This window comes from Carassius gibelio, chromosome A3 (assembly GCF_023724105.1).
Source record: "Carassius gibelio isolate Cgi1373 ecotype wild population from Czech Republic chromosome A3, carGib1.2-hapl.c, whole genome shotgun sequence".
Taxonomy (NCBI): Eukaryota; Metazoa; Chordata; class Actinopteri; order Cypriniformes; family Cyprinidae; genus Carassius; species Carassius gibelio.
In genome coordinates this window covers 12,788,070-12,813,417 of record NC_068373.1, presented here as the reverse complement: position 1 = coordinate 12,813,417, position 25,348 = coordinate 12,788,070, and the positions used below count along the sequence as shown (strand labels likewise).

At 40.1% G+C, this 25,348-nt stretch overlaps 1 protein-coding gene and 1 long non-coding RNA gene across 2 annotated transcripts; one reads left to right on the top strand and one right to left on the bottom strand.

The window, feature by feature from the left end:
• Nucleotides 1–265: 265 nt before the first annotated feature.
• On the top strand, nucleotides 266–14,579 carry LOC127947186 (serine/threonine-protein kinase tousled-like 2). Its single transcript, XM_052544176.1, has 21 exons — nucleotides 266–904; nucleotides 1,771–1,853; nucleotides 3,376–3,447; nucleotides 4,269–4,335; nucleotides 4,474–4,517; nucleotides 4,615–4,713; nucleotides 5,063–5,170; nucleotides 5,256–5,348; nucleotides 5,712–5,822; nucleotides 5,973–6,109; nucleotides 7,295–7,447; nucleotides 7,799–7,865; nucleotides 7,961–8,058; nucleotides 8,203–8,284; nucleotides 8,530–8,621; nucleotides 10,046–10,135; nucleotides 10,334–10,503; nucleotides 10,622–10,757; nucleotides 10,920–11,031; nucleotides 11,148–11,255; nucleotides 13,130–14,579. The coding sequence occupies exons 2-21, from the start codon at nucleotides 1,773–1,775 to the stop codon at nucleotides 13,301–13,303; spliced, it is 2,094 nt and encodes a 697-aa protein (XP_052400136.1). The 5' UTR covers nucleotides 266–904; nucleotides 1,771–1,772; the 3' UTR covers nucleotides 13,304–14,579.
• Nucleotides 14,580–18,500: 3,921 nt separating this feature from the next.
• On the bottom strand, nucleotides 18,501–21,086 carry LOC127947183 (uncharacterized). Its single transcript, XR_008151235.1, has 2 exons — nucleotides 20,106–21,086; nucleotides 18,501–19,986 (listed from the first exon to the last, which is right to left on the bottom strand). It is a non-coding gene; the product is annotated as an uncharacterized LOC127947183 (long non-coding RNA).
• Between the last annotated feature and the right edge of the window lie 4,262 nt (nucleotides 21,087–25,348).

The following is a 25,348-nucleotide window of genomic DNA, read 5'->3' as shown; positions in this document are numbered from 1 at the left end:
GAGCTTCAACTATACACCGTTTTCCACTTCAGGTTTTATAGGTCTTCTTTCATAATTTCTGACTGAAAAGCTGGGCAGAAAACTTCTCCACAGTATAGTTGGCTATATATATATATATATATATATATATATATATATATATATATATATATAAGCTGCAAGTGCACTGCTTAAAATCCTTTAATAAAAGCACAGAATTATTTTATTTATTTTTATTTCATTAAGTGTTTGCTAATGTAAATGGGCGTGGTTGAAAGGTAGAAATGTCTTGCACAATCTCACGAGAAAATATGAGATTTACCGATTATTGTTTACATTGCAAAAAATGAGAACCGAACCGATTCTGATTTCGCTAATCTTATTTGGAAAATGATAATTTCATCTGCATCAACTAATATTTGTAAAAAGAGATGTTAGGGTGGAACTGAGTTTAAAGAGTCGATTTGTCAATCCAAGACATGATCCCGGTTCGGTGCTGACCCAGAGCTGCGAAGACAAACGAGAAACAAAATATCTTAAACGAGACAACGATTAACTAACTTCGAAGCGAATCGCCTCGTTTTTGATTGGAAATCATTAGGTGTGGATCTGCAGAGAGATACCACATGCCACAGATCTGGTAGAACATAGATATCACAGAAGGCCAGTGGAGAAAGGCGGGTTCGGAGATCAAGGCCTCGGAGGTCTCGCAGTCCTCGGACTACGGTAGGACGCGGAGCTGGCGTCCCCTAGCGACACAGCACGCACCGAGCGCAGGCGAGCGTCGGGGATTCGGCCAAGGCCTAGCGCTGAGATGTCGGGCTGAGACGGGAAGGGCGAGACGGGAGACCAGAGGAGGAGAACGGTCGAAGAAAAGAGGTCAAATAAAACGGCAAGAAGGAGAAAAGAACCCCAAATAAAACAGGTACAAAGGCAAATGTGGCGGTTTAAGTAGACTAGTAGAATAATTTGCAGGGCAGTGTAGAAACAACAGACAATAGAAGCAAAACCCAGGGGTAAAGATATACTGAGACGGTATTTAGATGCAGTTTCTTTTGTTTTGATCCTTTGCGAACCTCTTTGTCCTTTTTTTCTATTTTTCTGTGTGTTATCCGTTCTTTACATCAATCGCACACATGATGGAGCCAGTATTATTACTTATTAACCATGCCAATTCATCATGTTATCTTGAAATGATATGCAATATGCTGGAATAAGTGGAAACAAATTCAGTAGAATTAGGTGTTTAAACCATGTTATACGTGCAACGGCTGAGATTTAATTAAAATGTAAATCGGTGGGTGCTCTAACGTTGTATAATTTGGTTGGTTGGTTAGAAAGTAAGTTATATAGAGTTGTTTAGGGTTCATTGTGTAACGTTTTTCTTACTCGTCAGCCACCTTCTCAGATCATGTTATTTATAGTGTATGATTTTGCACTGATTGCATTTGTTTCCTGGTCGAAAAAAGTACGAATGATTAAAAATCAATGTTTCTTAAATGCACCGCAGGCCACGTGTTGCATGTGGTTTGACATGAATTGATCTGAAGATCTTGCATGATCATGGTTTTTTTTTTCCCTCGTATGCTATCTATAGGAGATGGCTTTAGGTGGAAGTGAGTTAATGACGGAATAGTGCTAGGGAGGCTGAGTCATGAATCTCAGAAAGCTCTGGAAAACATGTATTGAGGACACGTGACTCAACATGTCACACACATTACTGTCCCATCAATCTGTCAGCATCACTATGGCTACATAATGTCATGCACACTCTCTTCCTCTCTCTCACAGCCATGATGGAGGAATTGCACAGCTTGGATCCTCGCAGGCAGGAGCTGCTGGAGGCCCGTTTCACAGGAGTCGGTGTTTCCAAGGTCTGCATGGTCTCAAACTGATATTTTTTTTGCTCCTATTTCTATTTGTTTATGATAATTAGTCATTCCTGCACATACCTTCCCCATCATGGTAAACCGCATCCATCGGTACATCATCTTCACTCATTTGTGTCTTTGTCTAAGCCCTGGGATTGCTTCACGCATTAAGTTATATGTTGTAGACAAGGTAATTAACATCTTTATCTACATTCCCATGCACCCAAACAATTTATTAGTACTGGGATTGAAAAGCCTTAATGTAAACCCCTCAATCAATGTGACCTGAAATAATCTTTGTTTACTTACTACTTTTACCTTCTTACTGAACAAATATGCATGTGATTTATTTACGTATTATGAACTGGTCAGTGGAAGAGACTGAATATTTGCCAAAAAATAAAACTTTTCAGACACATTAATCAGCTTTCCTTTAAGGCAAGGTGAATAATTATAATTATACTCACAGTAGCTCTTGAGACGTTATAGCAATGGCTGAACGTGGTGACTGGGGCACTTGCTCTAGAGTTCTGTTCAAAATACATAAATGCTAAATTGCAAAGTTCATTGTTCACATAAACAGACCTTTCAGAATCCGAAATGGATTATTTCACAAAAATTGGTGCATGTATACTGTTTCAAAAACTTCAGCTAAAACTAAAAATCTTTTTTTTTTATTATTATTAATTATGAATTAATATTTTTGTGTATCTGTTTTGTGCAAACACAAAACTATATTTAAATGCCCTGAGAAATTTCAACAACTGAGCTGATTGAAAAGCGTCAGTAGGTGCGCAGCTCTGGGATGTTTATCGCTGTGTTATTGGATTGTGGAGGGTTTTAGCCTGAACTGACCAGAATGACCAGCATGTGTCACACTTTCAGAGCAGGAAGGCTTTATTTACACAAGCGTATTTGAATTACCAAAGGCTCATTAATAACATTCATTTAAAACTGAGATAATGATTCAAAAGCCACTCTGCGCATATATGGAACCTTTTCTCACAGAACTAGAGCTACTTTAGTGGGTATTTTTTGTTAATTTCTTCACCCAAATGATGAAACACTTTTCAGTTTTAGATAATTAATTTACCTCTAGGTCAACGCACAAAGAGGAGAGAGAATTAGAGGCAGATTTGGGAAGGAATTAGTGTTTGAAATAGGAAAATGAGACCGACATCAAGTTTAAGGCACTGACTGATCAGGGAAAAGTCCCAGTCTGTGCCCTTCTTTTGTGCTGATTGTTGGTGAAAATCCACTAGCTAAAAAGTAATGGCTGAAATGAAATGATAAAAAGTTTATTTCCGGCAATCTCCTGCAATTATTTATTGCGTATTATTTATCTTTTGCTTTATTTACTATTATACTTTTATTACAATCACCAAAAACTGTAATAACATCAAAATGTTTTAGTCTAATTTTCACAGGAACTGAAGACTTGAACATTTTGCTGTTGTTTTGTCCTAGCAATGATCTTTCCTTTAGGAAATGCAAATCCTATTATCTGTTGTCTTCCTCACCGCAGGGTTCTGGACAAAACGAGTCGTCTAACCAGAGCTTATGTAGCGTGGGCTCCCTCAGTGACAAAGAGCTGGAGGTTAGTACACATCTGAAGCTCAAACAGTTGTTAAGTCACAAGTATCTCTGTTTCTGTCCGGAGTGTGTGATGCAGTTGTCCACTGATGTGTTTCACGTTGACAGTGAGGGAGGTCCAGCTCGGTGTTCAAATGTTGTATTTGGTGCCATGTTTTATTTCACTCACTGATATCACCCAGGGCAGCTGGTTGGAAAATACTTTGTTTCTTATGTTTTTTGACTTCTGGATTTAGTTGCTCCTTTTATTTAATATTTAGCATCTGTAATTTGTTAATCAGTGAAACGCACATCTGTCATGCTTAAGTGTGTTGCAGTCAGGCAAAGGTTACTAGTGTCATTTCTGGGAAGATAGTGACAATGAATGAAATTTCAGAAATAATGACCCTGTCTGCCATTGGTCAGCCAAACAGTTAGTACATCATGATTAGAGGTTGGCGGATAGTGGATTTTACCGATAGCTAGGTTGGAACACACTGGTCAATACAGATAAATCAACCAATAGTTTTTAAAATAATGAAATGGAAAAGAATATCAAGAACGCTAAACCATGTTGTTTAAAAACTGCATTACCAGACATCGCAAACTAAAACAGATGCAGTTAATTTAAAAACAGGCAGACATGCAGAGATTGTTGTGTCTCTGCTGTATTTGGATGCTGTTGTCCAGTCTTTCTGGTTGTATGAGATTGTAGCCTCAAACATTTCATTGGGAACTTCTGGAATGAATGGGCTTGTGGAATGAGATGATGTCATGGTTTCTTGCATTTGCCTGGCAGCTTACAAATTCTGTCTCGCTTTCTCTTTCTTTCCCTCCCTCTCTCAGACACCAGAAAAGAAATCTAATGACCAGAGAACGCGTAAAAGGAAAGGAGACCCTTTTGACAACCAGGGTGAGTTTGAGTAATGCTGTTGATGTAATGGATGGTGAATGCACTGATTCTCTAGCAAGTGGATGTTACCTTTTATCTTTTAGAGTGTTGTTTCTTATAATGACTATGGCTCAGATTTGTTTTTCTTTTTTTCTCTAGGCAAAGGAGGAGGGAGAGGACACAAAATTAGTGATTATTTTGAGGTAGGGGCATGTAGTTAATGCATTCTGATATTAAAAAGTAGTTTTCATGCTCATTTTCTCTGATTTAAACTTCTAAATAATTTGTTTGTGTGCACAGTTTGCAGGGGGTAGTGCTACTGGTACCAGTCCAGCGCGTGGCATACCTCCAGTGGCTTGGTCCTCTCCACAGCACTCTCTCTCAAACCCTCCGGTTGCCGTGAGTCTCTTTCTTACTGCCAAACCTCTTGTTTCTCGTGACAATTTAAATTAAATGAAACAGAAGTCAGGGATAAATATAGTGTACGTTACACATTTTACATGCTGTAGCTGATGCTTAGGTGTAAGATGACAGGTGATTGCTGTAGCTGTGTAGAAGCAGTTCAGAACAAGCATTATAATCACAGAAGTTATAATTACATTTCTGTTCATATACTGTCATAGTAGCAGTAATTATTATTATGCATATAAAAAAACATGATTAGTGCAGAGTGGTGGTCTCATTAACAATGAGCCTTTTTGGTTGCATTTTGTGTTGATGGAAATAGGTTTTTGGTTTTGACTGACAGGTGCAGCAAGGAAGCCCCTCCTCAATCGGCTCATTAAATCTAGACCACTCCCACTCCTCTTGTTCCCACAAGCCAGCTCCTACACACACTCAGCACCAAGCCACACAGGTAACACACTACCAAAAACACACTCACCTTCACAGACGCTTTGAGATCCTCACTTTGACATCCTCCTTCATTTGCTCTTTCTCAGTCTGAGTTGACAATGGAGAAGTTAGCAGCGCTGGAGAGCAGTAAGAGCTCAGATCTGGAGAAGAAAGAGGGCCGTATTGACGACTTGCTTAGGGTATGGCTTTGGTCACAGACAGCATCGATATTAAAATCTTGAAATTTTGCAAACCCTTTTTGAGAATGTAGCATGTGGAAAAAGTGGTGCTGTTCAATTTACAAAAGCACAAGTAAATGCAGAGTGGCAAATCAGCATATTAGAATGATTTTTGAAGGCTCATGTGACAATAAAGACTACAGACTTGGTGATCATAAACGATGATGATGATAATAAAAAAAAAAAAATCCTACCCCTCACTTTTGATGTCCAAAGCTGTGACTGTAATATGAATCTTTTCACTTGGAGTCAGTAAGATTTTTACATGAATGAGATGTACTGCTGAGAATACAGTGCTTATGTTGGGGTTTTTATGTGCTGCAGGTAAACTGTGACCTGCGCAGACAGATCGATGAGCAGCAGAAGATGCTGGAACGATGTAAAGAGCGACTCAATAAATGTGTTACCATGAGTAAGAAACTGCTTATTGAAAAGGTAAATGTATGTAATGGTTAATGTGTGGTGGGGTTCTGTATGTATGTTTTTGTTATGATTATGGATATTTAGTTTTAATCCAGTTTAAACAGTGCATTGCATGTACATGGTAGTGTTCTCTGTTATTGCTTAATTGTGGGCATGTTTCAGTCTAAGCAGGAGAAAATTGCATGCAGAGAAAAGAGCATGCAGGACCGGCTACGTCTGGGCCATTTCACCACCGTCCGTCATGGAGCATCATTTACCGAGCAGTGGACAGATGGCTACGCCTTTCAGAATCTAGTCAAGTACGTGAGTTGCAAATGCACACACTCTCGAACTTCAGAGGCTAGTCAGATGTTGCATACACTCACACTTCACATGTGCTGACAGAATGTGGTCAGTTTCCCTCCACTCATGTGCGTGTGGAGAGCTCGCCACTGAAAGCTTATTCAGGACATTGTTCAGGTCTGACGATGAATGAATGTGCTGCTTTCAGGATATGCTCTGACCTACAGAGCCTTATGACATGGACTTGATACACAAACAAGATTTGTTTCAAATGAAAAAATAGATTTTACAAACTGTACATGAGATGAGATGTACTAAGTCCAAAGTGCACACACACAGAGCAGTGAACACAAACACACGGAGAAGTGGGCAGCCATTTTTGCTGTGGCGCCTGGGGAGCAGTTGGGGGTTCGATGCCTTGCCCTAAGTCGTGGTATTGCTGGCTCCAGATTCGAAACCACAATGCTAGGGGTTGGGAGTCGACCAACCCTAATATGGACATTGTATGCATACTCTCATGGCTAACTTTTTTTGTATTTTAACTTCGCTTGTTAACTTGTTCTTCACAGTGAAAACGTGCTTTAAAGTCCATTTTGGTTGTTTAATGCTATTCTGTGTTTTAAATAGTTCAAAAAGGTAAGTCATATAGGCTTGGATATTCTCAATAGTACATCTCAAAATTGTGAAGAACGCGATTTAGATGAGAGATGATACTTTGGGACGATCGCCCAGCCCCTAACATCAAGTAACCTCGTGTTTTCAAATAGTCATTCAGATTTTTGTGTGATCTGTGGTGTCTATCTAACAACACCAACAGCATTGCAAAGACAAGATAGCCTGTTCCGGATTCTTCCTCTGCTTTTTTTTCTTCTGCTTAGCAAAATACTCAGATCTTCAAATCGTCGGATGGAAAAGAGATTGGAACACCTCACCATTACAGAAATAAAAATCTGTGGCATTTACTGCATGCGAATGTTTGTGTCAATCTGAATAGACACATTGGCACCCATTCATTCCAGTTGAAATGTTTAACAGGTCTTTATTGGTATATGAAAGTATTAAAGTATTTAAAAAAAAACACACACACACACACACAGAGAATGTGTAGAACTCTATGAATGACGAAACTGAAACTAAATGAAAAGAAAAATGTGAAACGTGTTATGTAAAATAAACATGACTTTGTCTTTGTCTTTGTGTAGACAACAGGAGAGAGTCAATGGGCAGAGAGAGGACATAGAAAGACAGAGGAAACTGCTGCTGAAGAAAAAACCACCCAATGCCAGTCAGACTCCGCCTCCCAACCTGGAACCCAACAAACGCAAGAGCAAGAGCAATGGCGCAGAGAACGAGATGTATGTTTTTCTGGCATGTCAGGCTTGGAGTAGTTTAGGGCTGCACGATTAATCGCATGCGACTGTAATGCGTGTCTCGTTAGTAAAGCCGGTTCTGTGATTAGCGGTAAATGTCCATCAACTGCTTTCAAATGGAGTGGCACTTAATAGACAGAGCTGCAGTTCGCTGACAAGCTACGCAATATCACGTTCATAAACGCATGCGATTAATCGTGCAGCCCTAGATGGCTTTTACACTGGGCTCGTTTGCTTGCTGGGCTCTCGTGTGTTGAGGAAACAATGATATCGACAGTGTTACACATGCGCAGGATACTTTACTTCCTGAACAAGTGTGCATTTGTGTCCTCACAGGTTATCTTTAGCAGAATACCATGAACAGGAAGAAATTTTCAAACTGAGACTCGGACACCTGAAGAAGGTATTCATATCATCACATTAATTTTACAGGTGTGGTTAAATTTGTGTTGTCATGGAGATAAGTCTTAATGTTTTGGTGTTGTGTGTGTGTGTCAGGAGGAAGCAGAGATTCAAGTGGAGCTGGAACGGTTGGAGCGTGTGCGTAATCTTCACATCCGAGAGCTCAAAAGAATCCACAATGAAGATAACTCCCAGTATGCACTTTCAAAGTTTATTTCCACACTTTTGCCATTTTTGGTTTCAGCACAGCGTTTATTTTTTAGAGCGCTTTTGAGAATTTTCTGAGTTTAAATTCTGGTGGATTTAAATGATGGTGTAATTGTCTCTCCGATTGTCAGGTTTAAAGATCACCCCACGCTAAATGACCGTTACCTGCTCTTGCATCTGCTGGGTAGAGGAGGCTTCAGCGAGGTCTACAAGGTAACAGATCTGTGATTGGAAACAATCGGATTTACAAATCTACATATTTTCATAATCAAGTAGTCTGTGGGTTGACTTTAAGACCTGTAAAATCATGGGAGGTTCACATGGGATGTTTTTGTTTTCAAAATCAGCTGGAGGGAGCTTGATAAAATGAAAAAATCATCCATTCTGAGGGGTTTGCTAGATTAATTGTTGCTGTTTCAAGTCTGACTTTTTCTTCCTGTTCTTTTCTGTTTCTCCAGGCCTTTGATTTGATGGAGCAGAGGTACGTGGCTGTGAAGATTCACCAGCTTAATAAGAACTGGAGAGATGAGAAGAAGGAAAACTATCACAAGTAAGCACAAACACCTTTTCCAGCCTTGCTTCTTAACTCTTTCCCTGCCATTGACAAGCTATCTCGCTATCTCGTCATTTAGAAGACAACCCTTCCCGGCCAATGACGAGTTTTTACAGCTTTTCGTGATTTTACTGTTTACACTTGGGGGGGGGGGTGCTATTACACATTTTCTGAACGAGTACAAAACCTCCTGAACAAAAACACACATGAACAGGACAGAGAAACAAGTGATCTCTTATGTAAACCGATATGAAAAATAATGCGATCATCAGCAATAGACAGCATATAAATGAAAACTGCATAATGTTGCGGGGTAAAAAGTTGATCAAGGAAGTGGTGCATGTCTGTGCAAGCTTTCGAGGTATTGATGGAAGCAATTTACTGGATTTATGCTTTGATAATCATGCTAAATATTATCCAGATGTAGTTTTTGATAAAAATGCGATTTGCTCAAAATTATGCATTTTTATGAAGCCTACCTATATTCAAGTGTTGATTTAAAAAAAAGAAAAGAAATAACACTTTAAGCTAAAATAAAACAGATATATATATATATTTTTAATAAAGTAGAGGCTCTGATCTTTATTTTGGTGTACTGCATATTAAAATATTCATATAGCAAAACGTACTGGAGGCCATCAAAGTTGAGTGAAAATCATCAAAATCGCTGGCAGTGGCTGGCAACTTTTTCCAAAAATACTGGTGGGGAAACAGTTAAAAGCTGATGCTCATTTTAATTCAGCATTAGGAGCCAAGTGTGGTTGGTTTCCCAGAACGCGCTGTTCTTCCTGAACCAGACTGTGGGAAGCTGGGGCCTCATTCATAAAGATGTGCTTAAAATAATCCTTATTGTAAATGTTTGTTAGAACGGTTTATAAAATGTCTAAATTACATTTGCATGTAATAAAATATTAATGCAAACTGGGACTCTCTATTTACCTTTAAATTTCAATCAACAATGTTGGATTAATCTCTGGTACAAGTGAGTGCAAAATGTTTGCACGCATTCTTTTCATTTGGTGTACACCTAATTTTTTTCCTGTCAGTTTTTGCCCTTATAAATCCTGATTTGCTCTGCACTTTTTATACATGAGGCCCCTGATATTTGGGTTTGACTACAGATTGAAAGGAACTGGGTGGAGAGTTAAATGGTGTTGTCCGGACTGCTGTATTTTACAATTAACATTCATTTGCTCTGATAAGAACAACTCTTGTGATTGAATTTTATGAGTTTTATGTATGAATTTGACCAAAATTGGTCATCCCTAATATATTTATATTTTTTGTTCTAATGTTTGAAGACTTACATATGACCCATTATTTTATTCAAACATATTTAAAGTCTTCTGTCAATGAAAAGATAATTCGGGGCTTGTTTTTAACTGCTTGTTGGATTAATATGGTCATGATATGCTTTCTAGGCATGCCTGTCGAGAATATAGGATCCATAAGGAGTTGGACCATCCTAGAATAGTCAAACTGTATGACTACTTCTCTCTGGACACTGACTCGTGAGTAAACTTGCACTTGTCCTGTTGAAATGTGGACAGTTTACAAATTATTGTCTCTGATTTGAAGACTGTTTCAAGCTTTAAGTCATTTTCACTAATTTTGTTGTTAATTTGACAGTTTTGCAATAGTTTTCCATTATTTCACTCCTTAAAGTGGAGAGATGAAAGAGGCCTTGTTTTCTGTGGCATTGTTTCTAGATTCTGCACTGTCCTGGAGTACTGTGAGGGGAACGATCTAGATTTCTACCTGAAGCAGCACAAGCTAATGTCAGAGAAAGAGGCCCGATCCATCATAATGCAGGTCGTCAATGCCCTCAAGTACTTAAATGAGATCCGGCCGCCAATCATCCATTACGACCTCAAACCAGGTGTGACATGCACAGACCAGTCAACTCTTCTGTACCGGGCCAAGCATGAGAATATGCACCATTTTAATGAAAAGGGGTGCAAGATGATACTGTTGAACACTGATCCTTGTTTGGCTAGGTAACATCCTGCTGGTGAATGGCACAGCATGTGGAGAAATAAAAATCACAGACTTCGGGCTATCCAAGATTATGGACGATGACAACTATGGGGTAGACGGCATGGAGCTGACATCACAGGGGGCAGGGACATACTGGTGAGTGGTCTGCTGCGACTGGGATTTGTATGCTTCTTGAATTAATCTTAAAACACTTAAAACGGACTCTTGTTTTAAGGAAGTATTACATAGTTTATGGTCTGAATGTTTGGATATACAGCTGAGCCCCAAATGCAAATCTCTCGCCTTATTGTGCTCCAGGTATCTTCCCCCAGAATGCTTTGTGGTTGGTAAAGAGCCACCTAAGATCTCCAACAAAGTGGACGTTTGGTCTGTTGGAGTCATCTTTTACCAGTGCCTCTATGGGAAGAAGGTAAAAGAGACACGTACACACATACTGTTTCAAACACTTGCTGTTTAGTCACTGTCCACTGAGATTTTAGTACCTTTCTTTCCTCATTTAAAAAAATAAATTTCTTCACCACACAGCCGTTCGGTCATAATCAATCCCAGCAGGACATCCTCCAGGAGAACACTATTCTCAAAGCCACAGAGGTGCAGTTTCCTCCTAAACCAGGAGTCTCACCTGAGGCTAAGGTACTTCACTTTTTTTCTTTCTTACATGGTGTGATCTCAGAGCAGAGGTTTAGTCTCAGGATTGTGAAGTATCATGAAACAAGGGTTACTGGGGTTCCATCACTCCTTTTTACATTGCCCCATTAACAAATCTCTAAAGATTTAGAACCTTTTTTTTACTTCCACATTTGACAAATTATTAATCCCAAATTCTTTAAATTTATGATATTTATTCATATTTATTGGAATAGTTCAAATCATTTCACATCCATTTGTATAGCATTTATTTTTGTGTAGCACTTTTTTATAGCAAATACTTATTGTTGCTAAGCAGCTTCACAGAAAATGAAAGTTCCTTCATTGAATTAATAATTACAATAGTACCATACAGATGTTTGGGCTCAGTAATATATATATACACATGTGCATCTCAATAAATTGGAATGTTGTGGAAAAGTTAATTTATTTCAGTAATTCAACTAAAATTGTGAAACTCATGTATTAAATAAATTCAATGCACAAAGACTGAAGTAGCTTAAGTCTTTACTTCTTTTAATTGTGATGATTTTGGCTCATATTTAACAAAAACCCAGAGGAAATTAGAATATGGTGACTTGCCAATCATCTCAAAACACCTGCAAAGTCTTCCTGAGCCTTCAAAATGGTCTCTCAGTTTGGTTCACTGGGCTACACAATCATGAAGAAGACTGCTGATCTGACAGTTGTCCAGAAGACAATCAGTGAAACCCTTCACAAGGAGAGTTAGCCACAAACATTCTTAGCCACAGAAGCTGGCTTTTCACAAAGTGCTGTATCAAAGCATGTTAACAAAGTAGTATGAAAGAAAAAGATGCACAACCAACTGAGAGAACCACAGCCTTAGGAGGATTGTCAAACAAAATCGATTCAAGAATTTGAGTGAACTTCACAAGGAATGGACGTAGTGTCTGTGACGTCACTCATAGGTTTCCGAAAAATGTTTTTGAAGCCAAAAGTGGGCGTAGGCGGCCGTCGCCTTCTTGGCTACACATTACTCCCGGATAATCGAAAATGGGCAAGAAGGCAGGAGCTGGTTGCTGAAACCACGCCCACCTAGCTCAACAGCGGTGACAGCAGTGGCAATCCACCTGTCACTCAAGTGGCTGTGCCCCTAATTATACAGAACTTTAAGGCTTGATATAATCTAAACAGATAAGTTATAAAAAAGTTCACCCCCCTCAAAGTTGTCAAGAAGGGCAAAATTACCTATATATACCAAAATAATTTTGGGAACCAGACTGTAAACATGTTTTTTTTCTGCTGTAAAGTTGGGCATTTTAACATGAGGAGTCTATGGGATTGACTCCTTTTTGCAGAAAAAATGCAGACTTAGTGTGTATAATAGACTTTAAAAAAACATTAAGGGGAAAGCAGTAAGAGTAATAATTAGGGCTGCAGCTGATTTTTTTTATAATGGGTCAAATATTTTGATTATTATTTGAAATGTAATTGTATTTCTGAAAAAAAAAGCATGTCTTGCTCAGTGTTTTTCTCTTGCTTTCTGATGCTCTGTTTGTCCCATGTTATCCTTGGTCAACAGCAAATGCTGTGGTCACTTCAGTGGCACAAGGAAGGTTGTGGGATTCTGTCATTAATGTGGTTGCTAGGAGACTTGTTATAATAATGACTATTCGCTTAGTGAGTCAGATTGGTTAACGTTTGCTCATATCTTTGGAACAGTAATGTTTATTTTCTGACTCTTATTATTTAGAAATGTAGATTCTGTTTGATTTTTAGATTAATCGCACAAACCTGCCTTCAGCTAAACCACTTCCACACATGGGTGTTGATGCTTTTCTACTTGAACTTGTTAAGATAAACTGAACACTTTCTAATGAATTTCTTGTCTACTTCAGGCCTTCATCCGCAGATGTTTGGTGTACCGTAAGGAGGATCGCATCGATGTTCACCAGTTGGCCAGTGATCCCTACCTCCTCCCGCACATACGGAAGTCAGTGGCTGCCACCGGTAACTCCAGCATGGCTGTCGCCTCCACCTCCAGCTCCTCCAACAGCAGCGCCTCAAATTGAGAGCCCCATCCATCCTTGCTAGTTTCAACCGGAGCAGGCGGTGTGGGGCAATTGCATTTTGCCCCGCCCCTCTCTGCAATGCACTGGAAGGGGTCTCAAACCCCTTACCTGCCAAGCAAGGGAGCAGTAGGAAAAGGGTAAGAGGGATGGAGACACAAAGCATCCCCTTCCACCCTTCTTCCTCTCCCAGGCATCTGGAGGGTTGTTTTATTTTATTGTATTTTTTGGATGAGAGAGGACTAAAAAGCGCCCTGTGAGTGCTCCAGAGCGAGAGGGAGTATAACCTGTGAGAAGGACCGGACTGCAACGGCTCAGACCGGTGAAAGAGACCAGTATATGCCCTGCACCCCACAACACACAAATAAATGCATACACACATAAACACACATTTATAACGAGGTCAGTGTGATTTTTCTTACATGACAACACCGTTGATGGGACAAGCCCACTCATACTAATGTGCATTCAAGTGTACAATATCCCTAAAGAATCTGGAGATGCTCTCTGCTGACAAAGAGCCCGTCCTGGCCCATCTTCCTTTCTCGCGGTCTCTTTTTCCTATCCCTTTTTGTTTATTTTTGCATCTGGAACAGATCTATGAACTTTTGGAAGCAATACTGTCAGTGGGTTCATTTCGACAATAGTTAACACTAGTTAAACGCCTTTCTGAACTGCCGTCAGATCACATAATAATTGCTGAGGCTAAATCAGCATCCGAACCTCTAGGTTAGCTGATCTTCTATGCTGGGAATCAGATGTTTGAACTGTGTGAGAGATGTAATGGACAGGTCTAGCCCAGATGTTTGTCTCTGGAGGTGTTTGTCTTTATGTCCTGCTCACTTTCACCCCATTCTATGACCAAAGCTGAGCTCTACCAGTAGGTGGTGCTGTTTGACTTCAATTTTTTTTTTCTTTATTATTTTTTTTATTCCTTTTTTTTTTTTTTTTGCTTTATGATGTTATGAATAATTTTTTTGGCGACACCCATCCCCAGAGAATGTTCTGGTTTCACATCCTGTCTTTGGAAAGAATCTAATGTTGAAAATGGAGATGAACTTAGATTTTATTTTTCATTTACTAAAAGTCTTGTGCCTCGCATCGAACCCCACAGACATAAATATGTTCAAAAATGACACAGTTGTATATGTTTAGGTCTGGTGTTACAGCTAATTGCCTGATCCTGTTTAACTTTTTGTGGAAAAGAAGAGGATGGAGCTCATTCAAGGGGTACAGGGCAGAACTTGGAGCGATCATTAAATGCTATTGGTTATTAATACTTTGTGTTGTCTGCTTTATTTTTTCAATTCAAGTTTATTTGTATAGCGCTTTTTACAATACAAATCATTACAAAGCAACTTTACAGAAAATTAAGTTTCTACAATATTTAGTAGTAGCTTATAAGTGGTGACTATAAGTTTGTGTGTATATGACAGGATTTTTCAGAAAAATTAATACAAGACGTAGTCAGCCAGACGATGAACATTATTAACAGCAATTATTATATGATGCAGTCACACATGTAGCAATATTTGTTAGTTCTGTTTGTTGATTCAGGGTTAGCATCATCTGAGGTCCTCTGATGGTCAGCATCATTTCTTCTCAGGCTTGTGTAAAGCCTATTTACCACGGGATGTAAATCAGAGAAACAAACAGACATCATTAGCATAGCTGCTGTTCCAACAAAGTAAAATGTATTAGTTTAACCCAAGTTAAAGAACAAGAATGCGCATTTGATCAGATACAACTGTAGTCACAATTCAAGATATATATGCTTGGCAAAATGGATGTGTTTTTAATCGAATGCTTGGTGAAAGAGATGTTTTTTTTAATCTAGATTTGAACAGAGAGAGTGCGTCTGAACCCCGAACATTATCAGGAAGGCTATTCCAGAGTCTGGGAGCCAAATGTGAAAAAGCTCTACCTCCTTTAGTGGACTTTGCTATCCTAGAAACTACCAAAAGTCCAGCGTTTTGTGACCTTAGGGAGCGTGATTGTAGCGTGGTAGAAGGCTAGTAAGGTATACAGGAGCTAAACCATCTAGGGCCTTATAGGAAAGTAATGATCATTTGTAACTGATACGAAGTTAGGTAGCCAGTGCGGAGACTGTAAAATTGGGGTAATATGATCATATTATCTTGACCTGGTAAGGAATCTAGCAAGGGCCGTAGCAGGGGTTTGCGGGGCCCCGGTGCAGGTTGTACCAGTGGGCCCTGTCTGAAAGTGTTTAATTTGTATGTTCGTTCTGTTTATTTGTTTGTGCTATTTACACAATGTTTAAGTTTTTAAAGTTTGTAAATTTCCAGGTACAGAAACCGAATAATTACATGGAAAATAGCACTGTAAAAATTAAATATAGAGTCAAACCAGAAATTTATTCAGAAACCTTCAACATTTCTCACATCATCAGTTTATATATTTATAACAATATTGCTATAGTTTAGAAAATGGTAATAAAATATTACAAGAACTCACAGAGTTTCACACACACGCACAGAGCAGTGGGCAGCTATATATCCAGCACCCGGGGAGCAACTGGGGTTCAGTGCATTACTCAAGGGCACTTCAGCCATGGGTATTGAGGGTGGAAGAGAGCACTGCTTATTCACTCCCTCCAGCTTACAAGTCCTGGCAGGAAAGTAATGGGAGTTACCGGGTCAGGGTGTTTTTACACCATGATACCTGATTGGTTGACGTCATAGTGACGTTAGGTTTAGGGCTGAGGTTGGGTAAGGGGGATCATTTAGATTGCATGATTTAGAAACACCCAGCAGTTTGAAAACACCCACATGGCGATAAACACCCACTTTTGCTCTGCCTGCCAGCACTGAGACTCAAACCTGCAACCTTTGGGTTACAACTCCAAATCTCTAATCATTAGGCCACAGCTGCCCCTCTTATTTTGCTATACTCACTTACATACATTAATGAATAGTGTAATGCATGTACTAGTAAAAAAATCTATATTTCTTTCATTTAAATTTTTTCATTTTTCTTTCATCGGATTAACATTACAGAAGCTATAGTAGCTAAATAAGGTGTGGTCACTTTTAAGAGACAATGAATGCATCCAATATAATACACATGCGATTTTTTTTCTCAACCGTTTACTTTAACTTAAGACATAACTGACCGTTTTTTCGGATATACTATCCAAGACGGGTATTTTCACATTTTTTTTGTGTATTTGTGGGTACAAGAGCAAAAACAGACAAATTTGGTGTTCAAGTGTTTTGAGACGTCTCTCTCTGCGTGAGCCCTGAACACCAGAACACCGCGGTGCTGAAGTGGGGTCTTACACATCCTTTTCTGTTTGTTTAAACTGCAATTTGTTTTTGTTCGTTGATGTGTAGGAGGAACTTAAAGGAGAACTTCACAAATGAGAGCTCGGTTCAGTGTCGCTGTCTATGAAACGCATCTCTCTCTCTCTTGCGCACCGAGCACAGCGCGCAAGTAACCAGCTACTTAAAGGCGGGCGTACACGGTGCGAATTCGGATGGTCGGAAGATCGTATGTCCACGCACACGACACGAGTGAGTTTATCTGAAAATCGTACAGACAAGATGATATACAACATGATTTTACAACCTGCGAATTCCAGAAACAATCGCACGAAGTTGATAGACGCGTTCAACTTGAAGCACCGCTGCACGCACAAAAGGATCACTGTATGACATTAAAGTACAGCGAGGGCGATAAGAGAGCACACATATCCAATGCATTCGAATTGCTCTCGCGGTACTTTGATGTCATACAGGTGATCATTCTGTGCAGCGCTGCTTCAAGTCGAACGCGCCTAATATAACTGCACTCCCTCCCTCATAACTACATATTAAATATTGATACAAGTCGTGATTTTTCCTATCTGTACAGTTTATTTTTCAGCAATAGGAAACAGGGACGTTTGGTCACCCTGTGTGTGTGTGTTCTTGTATATGGTTTATTAATATCTGAAATAGGTATTACAATGTAAACATGGTTTGTGAGGACAATCCTGTGCCCTCGTAACCAAATGGATTAAAAAAATACTATACAGTGTTTATTAGAAATTAGAAACATGCATTTTCTGTGATTGATAGAGGTATAGTGTATGGGGATATACAGTATAGAATACCGTTACGTCTATGGAGAGTCCCTGTAAACTACATATGCGTGTGTGAGCGAGAGAGCGAGAGAGAACTAAAAAGGCATTGGAACACTTTGCTACAAACCTCATACAGTGCACACTGTTCCTGTCAGACTCTAGCGAGTTTATCCTCCTGGTTCGCCATGGCACTGCCGTCTTCGTCTTTCTTCTTCTGTGGTTTTCCTAGTTCGTGATTGGTCAACTTCAGATAAATCAACAAATCGGCTCGTTCAACCGCACACATGTCACGAATTCAAACCGATAGCTCTTGAACTTTTTAGACATGTATAAAAATGATCGTGAGGTCGGGAAGTGCTCGTAAGCCACTCTTGCTCGGCTCGTAATTCATCGCAAATGAAACGAGCGGCGACCATATGAGCATACGCGATTTCCACACAATTGAAAAAAATCGCATGCGAACTCGTACGACAGCAAAAATTGCACCGTGTACACCGCCTTTAATCAATAGTCTCTGTCAGAAAGACCACCCAGAATGGAAATTAAGCAACTGTTTCTGGCGGACCGATATTGTACTTGCTACTACCAGCAGATTGATGCAATAGCCAGCTCCAAACATGCGCTCTCCATTATTGTTCAGTGTTGTGCGTTCAGGCAAACAAATGTGAGTAATCATGTAAATATTGTTTAGTTAATACTTAGTAGTTATAATTGTGAATGTCTGGGGATCTATGAAATGTTTTGAGACGTGTAATGACGATTGTGATGTGATGGAGGATAGGCGCTAATCCCATTAACCTTGTTAGTCTGATCACGTTGAACTCACACTTGTTGTTGTATTACATGCTGCGTTATGCTGTGTATTGGAGTTTACTTTGTTATATAATATTCATATATTATATGGCAGTTGTATATTCTTTTGTGATGACTAATTTAATCATTTTTTGATATTTAGTGAGGTAATTTGCATTGAATATATATATATATATACAGCAACAGCAAACAATATTGTCACAGGCCGGAGCGGACCACCAATTCAACGGGTCTCGCTCCTCCCTCTAACTTCCACCTCGAGGAGGTCCCACAACACCCCAATGAATGGACGGACAACCAAGATTAAAATGTAACAATTTTATTTGTTTAAAAGTTTGGGGAAAGGGGTAAGGAAACTTTAAAACTAATGATGACTCGAACTATTCTTTATCCACAAATACGGATTCCAGTCACAAGAACACTCCTCTTCAGCCCTTAATTTCCCGCCGACTCCATTCCAGGTAAGTTTAAAGCAAGAGCTAGGCAGTTACCGTGCAGGGGTTCTAGCTCTCAGGTAAATACAGAGTTCAATACACAGGTGAGTATTCACAGGGCTAAGCTGTTAGCGTGCAGGGGTTCTAGCTCTCAAGTAAGTACAGTGTTCAATACACAGGTAAGTATTCACAGGGCTGGGCTGTTGGCGTGCAGAGGTTCCAGCTCTCAGGGAAGTACAGTGTTCAATACACAGGTGGATATTCACAGGGCTGGGCTGTTAATGTGCAGAGGTTCTAGCTCTCAGGTAAGTACAGCATTCAATACACAGGTAAGTATTCACAGGGCTGGGCTGTTAATGTACAGGGGTTCTAGCTCTCAGGTAAATACAGTGTTCGATACACAGGTGGGTATTCACAGGGCTGAGCTGTTAGCGTGCAGGGGTTCTAGCTCTCAGGTAAGTACAGTGTTCGATACACAGGTGGATATTCACAGGGCTGGGCTGTTAATGTGCAGAGGTTCTAGCTCTCAGGTAAGTACAGCATTCAATACACAGGTAAGTATTCACAGGGCTGGGCTGTTAATGTACAGGGGTTCTAGCTCTCAGGTAAATACAGTGTTCGATACACAGGTGGGTATTCACAGGGCTGGGCTGTTAGCGTGCAGGGGTTCTAGCTCTCAGGTAAGTACAGTGTTCGATACACAGGTAAGTATTCACAGGGCTGAGCTGTTAGCGTGCAGGGGTTCTAGCTCTCAATGTAAGTACAGTGTTCCATACACAGGTAAGTATTCACAGGGCTGAGCTGTTAGCGTGCAGGGGTTCTAGCTCTCAATGTAAGTACAGTGTTCCATACACAGGTGGGTATTCACAGGGCTGAGCTGTTAGCGTGCAGGGGTTCTAGCTCTCAATGTAAGTACAGTGTTCCATACACAGGTAAGTATTCACAGGGCTGAGCTGTTAGCGTGCAGGGGTTCTAGCTCTCAATGTAAGTACAGTGTTCCATACACAGGTGGGTATTCGCAGGGCTGAGCTGTTAGCGGGCAGGGGTTCTAGCTCTCAATGTAAGTACAGTGTTCCATACACAGGTGGGTATTCGCAGGGCTGAGCTGTTAGCGGGCAGGGGTTCTAGCTCTCAAGTAAGTACAGTGTTCAATACACAGGCGAGTATTCACAGGGCTGGGCTGTTAATGCGCTACTCACCACTGAAGATATTCAGAGGTCTGTATTCCAAGCAGATACGGGTTTAGTCGATGACTGACGGCTGGTGGGCCTTACAGATGAAACTGCAAACAATACTAGGCTTCCCGCCCAGCTTGACAAGTGGGCACACGGGGGAGGATCGGCTGTTGTCCTTCGCTTCCCTCGTCAAATAAACAGCACAGACGACACGCACAAGGCCGGTGGTTGCCGACAGGGCCAAGGACACAACGTCACATGGATAAAAAAAAGGATAAGGCTTTGATTTAAAAGCTTACAGGGATTGCTGCGTGGGCAACGACATCCAACCTCCTCCAGAGGCGCCTCCAACACGTCCGAGCTCCAGCTTACTTAAGGTAAAGACTGTGGTTGCCACCAATACACTACTCCTCTCCGTCAGGCCTCTTCCTACGACCAGGGACACAACCACGGACAAACACCACACACCACAAAGGCACTACAATTCTTCTCGTGTGTACACTTCAATATAGCAGCACTCACCGCACTCCACACACTCAGTGAAAGAAGATCGGTGGTGTATTCCCGTTTCGGGCTCAGAGTCCTGACAGGGCGGGTCAGATGGACAAAGGCAGGAGGGCAGACCACAGCAGGCAGATATATCGTACACCGGAGTCTCTCCGTCTTTCCCAGCGATCTCCAACGCAAGGCACTACTATCAACACTGAGTAAACACACAAGCACTGAGGATTATCAGATCAACACAAGAGGGGAGGGGGGATTTTCCACTGCTACGGAGAGATATGCAGTCGGAATCCTTTCTTAAAGGCGGTTAGTCTCCCTCCACATCCGTCATTCACTCTCCACAATATACAAGAAATGTTCGTAAAGTCTTCACCCACCAGTGCACAGTGTTGTCCTCTCCCAACACGAATTCAATGATCTCCTTCACTCAGGGGCCTTCCGAACGTAGGATCGCTCCTTCAACTCAATCCACAATAAGAGGTAAACACAACATACAAAAGGTCGATCACTTAACTTCCTCCGCACTTCCAATATCCATTTTCCTTGGATTCTCCGTTGCAGCCCGTAAATCGCAACATCCACGCCACACCAGCCACTTCCGTATCCCGTGGAACAACAGCAGAACAAAAAAAACCTCCTCCTGTTCATAAACCAGCCCCTTTTATATCACTGCATCCTTCCTGATCCTCCAATCGGTATCCAACACGTCCTCTTCCCACACCTGACATGTATTTTGGATAATTTCCCCACCTTGGGCCAACCGGAACAGAACTTATGTTTCACTTAAATTGGTCCAGGCGGAAATATTTCCCACACTACAGTTCCGCCCGGATTAGTCACCCAGTGACATCATGCAACATACTTAGCCTGTGGCAGCAATCCAGAAAGCATATTGCCACATGTGAGGTCTACCCTTACAGCCTGTTGATAACGTCAAACCCTTACTCCTCATAGGGTCTGATATGCCAAACCTCCTGATGCCATTTCAGCCAGTGCAAGGAACAGAGAGCAGCCCCATTATCATATGTACCAAGCTTGGTTGGGTATTGCAATGCTTCTAATTCAGCCCCCTAAAGGTTTGCAACAATGTTTGCATATTATGACAGCCCCAACATGTGATGAGCTGTATCAGCATGTTGAGCGCTTGTGACAAGTTGACACTGTTCCATACAATGAGAAGGTGATCACAAGATCGAAACAAGACCAACAGTTTTAAAACCTTTTCAAGACTGCCACTGTCAGAGTGAATGTGGACGGTGTCCAGTGGTATGCTACTCCTCTGAGGCACACTCCTATCACTTTGCTTAGCGCAGGCATGAAGTCAATGCTCCACAGTCTAAGAAACATTGAGAGAAAACTGGCAAAGAATCCTGAGCAAGCACAAGTTTACCGTTCTGATATTCAAAAGCTTGAATCGGCAGGCTACATTGCTAAGAAAGCACCAGACGAGGTAGACAAGTTGTGGTTCATTCCGCACCACATAGTGCACCACAATGGAAAGGATCGAATTGTCTTCAACTGTTCCTTCCAGTACTGTGGTCAGTGCTTGAACAAACAACTCCTTCCTGGGCCAACACTTGGGCCATCTCTGTTGGGTGTGATATTGAGGTTCCGGCAACATGCAATTGCAGTGAGCGGGGACATAACAGGCATGTTCCACCAAGTACATTTATTACCTGGTGACAAATCAGTCCTGCGATTTATCTGGAGGAACATGAACCAAGGCCATAATAGATTGATTGTGTCAGTCCTTGCTGCAGGAAGGTTTGAGATCCAACAATTGGCATCCAATATGCCATCCATTCTCAGACACCTCCCATCAGAAGCCAGATCAGCTAGTCGTGAGTGCTTGTTGTCTCAGAATAGCACTGACCTGCAAGAACTTACACTTGGCTTACAATGGAATTGCCTCGACGACATCCTTGGATATAGAAACTGTGTAATAGAGCATGCTCAGCCCACCATGAGGAACCTGTATAAGAATTTGGCAAGCCAATACGACCACTTGGGGTTCATCCTACCCTTCACCACGAGGGCAAAGACTCTGATTCAGGACCACTGGAAACACAACCTAAACTGGGATGACCCTATTGAACCCTTGGATCTGCAAGAGAAATGGTCCACCTGGATTGCAGAGCTTTCAAGTATCACCAAACTAAAATTCCCTCAACCTTATTCTACTGGCAAATCTGACACTCCATCCACTGTCAGGGAGTTACATGTCTTTTGTAAAGCTTCAGAGAGGGTATATGGTTCAATCGCCTACCTTCAGGTCACCGACGAGTGTGAAGTCCATGTCACCTTTGTCCTAGCTCGATCTAAAGTGGCCCCTCGAAAATGTCTATCTATGCCCCACCTAGAGTTGTGCGCTGCTCTCTCTGGAGCTCAGATGGCCAAAGTCAGTTAGAGAATAGGTGATATCACAGAATGATCACCCAGTGTCTTCCGGGGATAGCAGACTGGCGCAAAGTTTCAAATGTTCACCGAACGTGAAGCTACCAAAGAAATTTATTCAGAGTTCGTCTCCCTCTTGTAGGGAGAGGCGAATAGGAGAATAAACGGTAACACTTTAGAATACTGTTTCTTACTTACTAGATAACTAATAAGGATTTATTGAAGCACTTACAGGGGATTATTCATTAACACTTAACTCACTACTGTTAACTACTAAGGAAGATGTCTTAATTAATCAGTATGTTATACAATTTTATGATTATGTTAAGTAACAGTTAGCTAATCAGTAACTAATATATTCTGTGATACCTCCTGAAGAACTACTATTAATTATCTACTAGTTAGGGTTCAAGAAAAATTTATATGAAGTAACTACTAATTAACAGTTATACGCAATTTCATTTAATTGTGACCCTTTCATATAAATGTTATTAGCAATAGTAGTAGTAGTAATATGAAAATGAAGTATTAATAAATGCAATAAATTTCCAATAGGAACCCCACCATGACTCCAGTGCCTTGCGATAACTCACCTTTAGTTTTTATATTTTATATATTGTACTGTATGTGTGCCTCCTCAGCATATACCACATTACCATTAATTCAATTTCTGTATGTAAGGCAAAGCCTGAGGAAAAGTGAAAATACAGGTAACCAATTAGTAATAAATAAAGAATTATCAAATAATTCTGAAGGACTTATTTCAAACCTGAAACATTAGGCCTATTCTAAAGTGAAAACATAGGGAACCCATAAGCAATTAATAAAGAATTATCAGATAATTCTGCAGGAATTACTTAGAACCTGAACCAGTATTCTAAAGTGAACCTATTAGTAAATAATAATAAACTACATCATTTTGACAAAAAAAAAAACCTATAAAAGTAATCATAAACTTTGTAAAATACACGACACAACTGGTTTACAATTTTTATTTTAGATGAGAACATTTCTTAATACAGCATATTTTATTCCTATTTTAACATGTATACTGCCCACATTTTAACTATTTAAACAAACCTTTCATAATCAAAAGTTAAACATTTAGAAGCAAACAAAATCCATATTTCATTTCCATTATAGGCTAATAAGTGGACTTTAACAAAGTTGCTACTGTAGTAGTACTTTGTACTCAAGTAATTTTGAAAATGAATAGGCCTACTTATAATTTTACTGGAGTAATATTTTATTGGGGTATCTGTACTTTTACTCAAGTACTTGATTTGTGGGCCACAGCCTGATTATTATAGTAATTATTTGCGTATAACTGTTCATTAGTAGTTACTTCATAGTTATTTTTCTTGAACCCTAAATAGTAGATAATTAATAGTAGTTCTTCAGGAGGTATCACAGAATATATTAGTTACTGATTAGCTAACTGTTACTTAACACAATCATAAAATTATATTACATACTGACTAGTTAACACATCTTTCTTAGTAGTTAACAGTAGTGAGTTAAGTGTTACTGAATAATCACCTGTTAGTTCTTTAATAATTCCTTATTAGTTATGTATTAAGTAAGAAACAGTATTCTTAAGTGTTACCGAATAAACTTAGTAAAGAAATAAAAGAAAAATGGAGATGAGAGCTTCCTAAGGAACCCTCGAAACAGACGTTCTCTCAGATGAAATGCTCGGACCAAGTGCTCAGACGAAAAAGCCGATGAGAGCTTCCTGGTTCGGGAAAAAGTTATTTTGTCTCTGGGGAAACACCCACTCGCGTAAATTATGGTGTTGTCAGAATTCAGCAGTTATATTCCAGTAAGATGGTAATTCCAGAATAATACATTTTACATACATTTCCTATGTATGAATTGTTCAGTCAAAACGGTTAAACAGGTACCAAGAATGGCAGGTGGGAGAAACATAATTTTACATTCATATGCAGAATTACACACATTTAAAGTTTGATTAACACACGATAAAATTGCAGATACTCCAATTTGATATCCATCTAAGCATAAAAAGGAAATACAGTTAATACATTTTAATAAGGTACTTTTCTCTTTTCTTACAAGAATTCCAGCGAGCTGGGCTTTCCTGTTTCTCCCAGTTGGGTCATAAAGTTTTATGACCTGGTCAGCGGTAGTGTTACAAAATCATGACTCTATTTGAGAACATTAATTAGGAGAAACGCTTAACAGGTGTAGCCAGTTATGCAAAGCACAAACCTATCAAACACATCTTAGTAATGACTTACATGATGAGTGTAAAGAAACGTTTGTGTGTGTGTGTGTGTGTGTGTGTGTGTGTGTGTGTGTAAAGGTGCAGAAAGCTCCTCAAAAGTGACTGTTGAATGTCTGTTAACATTCAAGGGGGTCATAAACAATTTAAATCCAGCCATGCTGGCGCCAGGCCAGTCATTTAGCTTTAGAGAGTTTGGTTTATATGCATGAGTTCAGAGGCTAAAAGCTTTGGGTTTTAGCCAAGGAAAGTGCATTGTTTTAGATTCAACGAGCCATGATTCATTAATTCAGAACCAACGAATGAATGAACTGCTCATACGTTACATGCATAAAGAATATCTTTAAAGTTGCAAAGACTACAGTCTCAAATCCAAAGAGATATTCTTTATCAAAATTA

Excerpts from the sequence above, each read along its gene's own strand:
- LOC127947186 (XM_052544176.1), top strand. The coding sequence starts at position 1,773 with ATGATGGAGGAATTGCACAGCTTGGATCCTCGCAGGCAGGAGCTGCTG. Across the intron at positions 8,622-10,045 it reads AAGAAGGAAAACTATCACAA|GCATGCCTGTCGAGAATATA; the intron begins GTAAGCACAAAC and ends TATGCTTTCTAG. Across the intron at positions 10,504-10,621 it reads CCATTACGACCTCAAACCAG|GTAACATCCTGCTGGTGAAT; the intron begins GTGTGACATGCA and ends TTGTTTGGCTAG.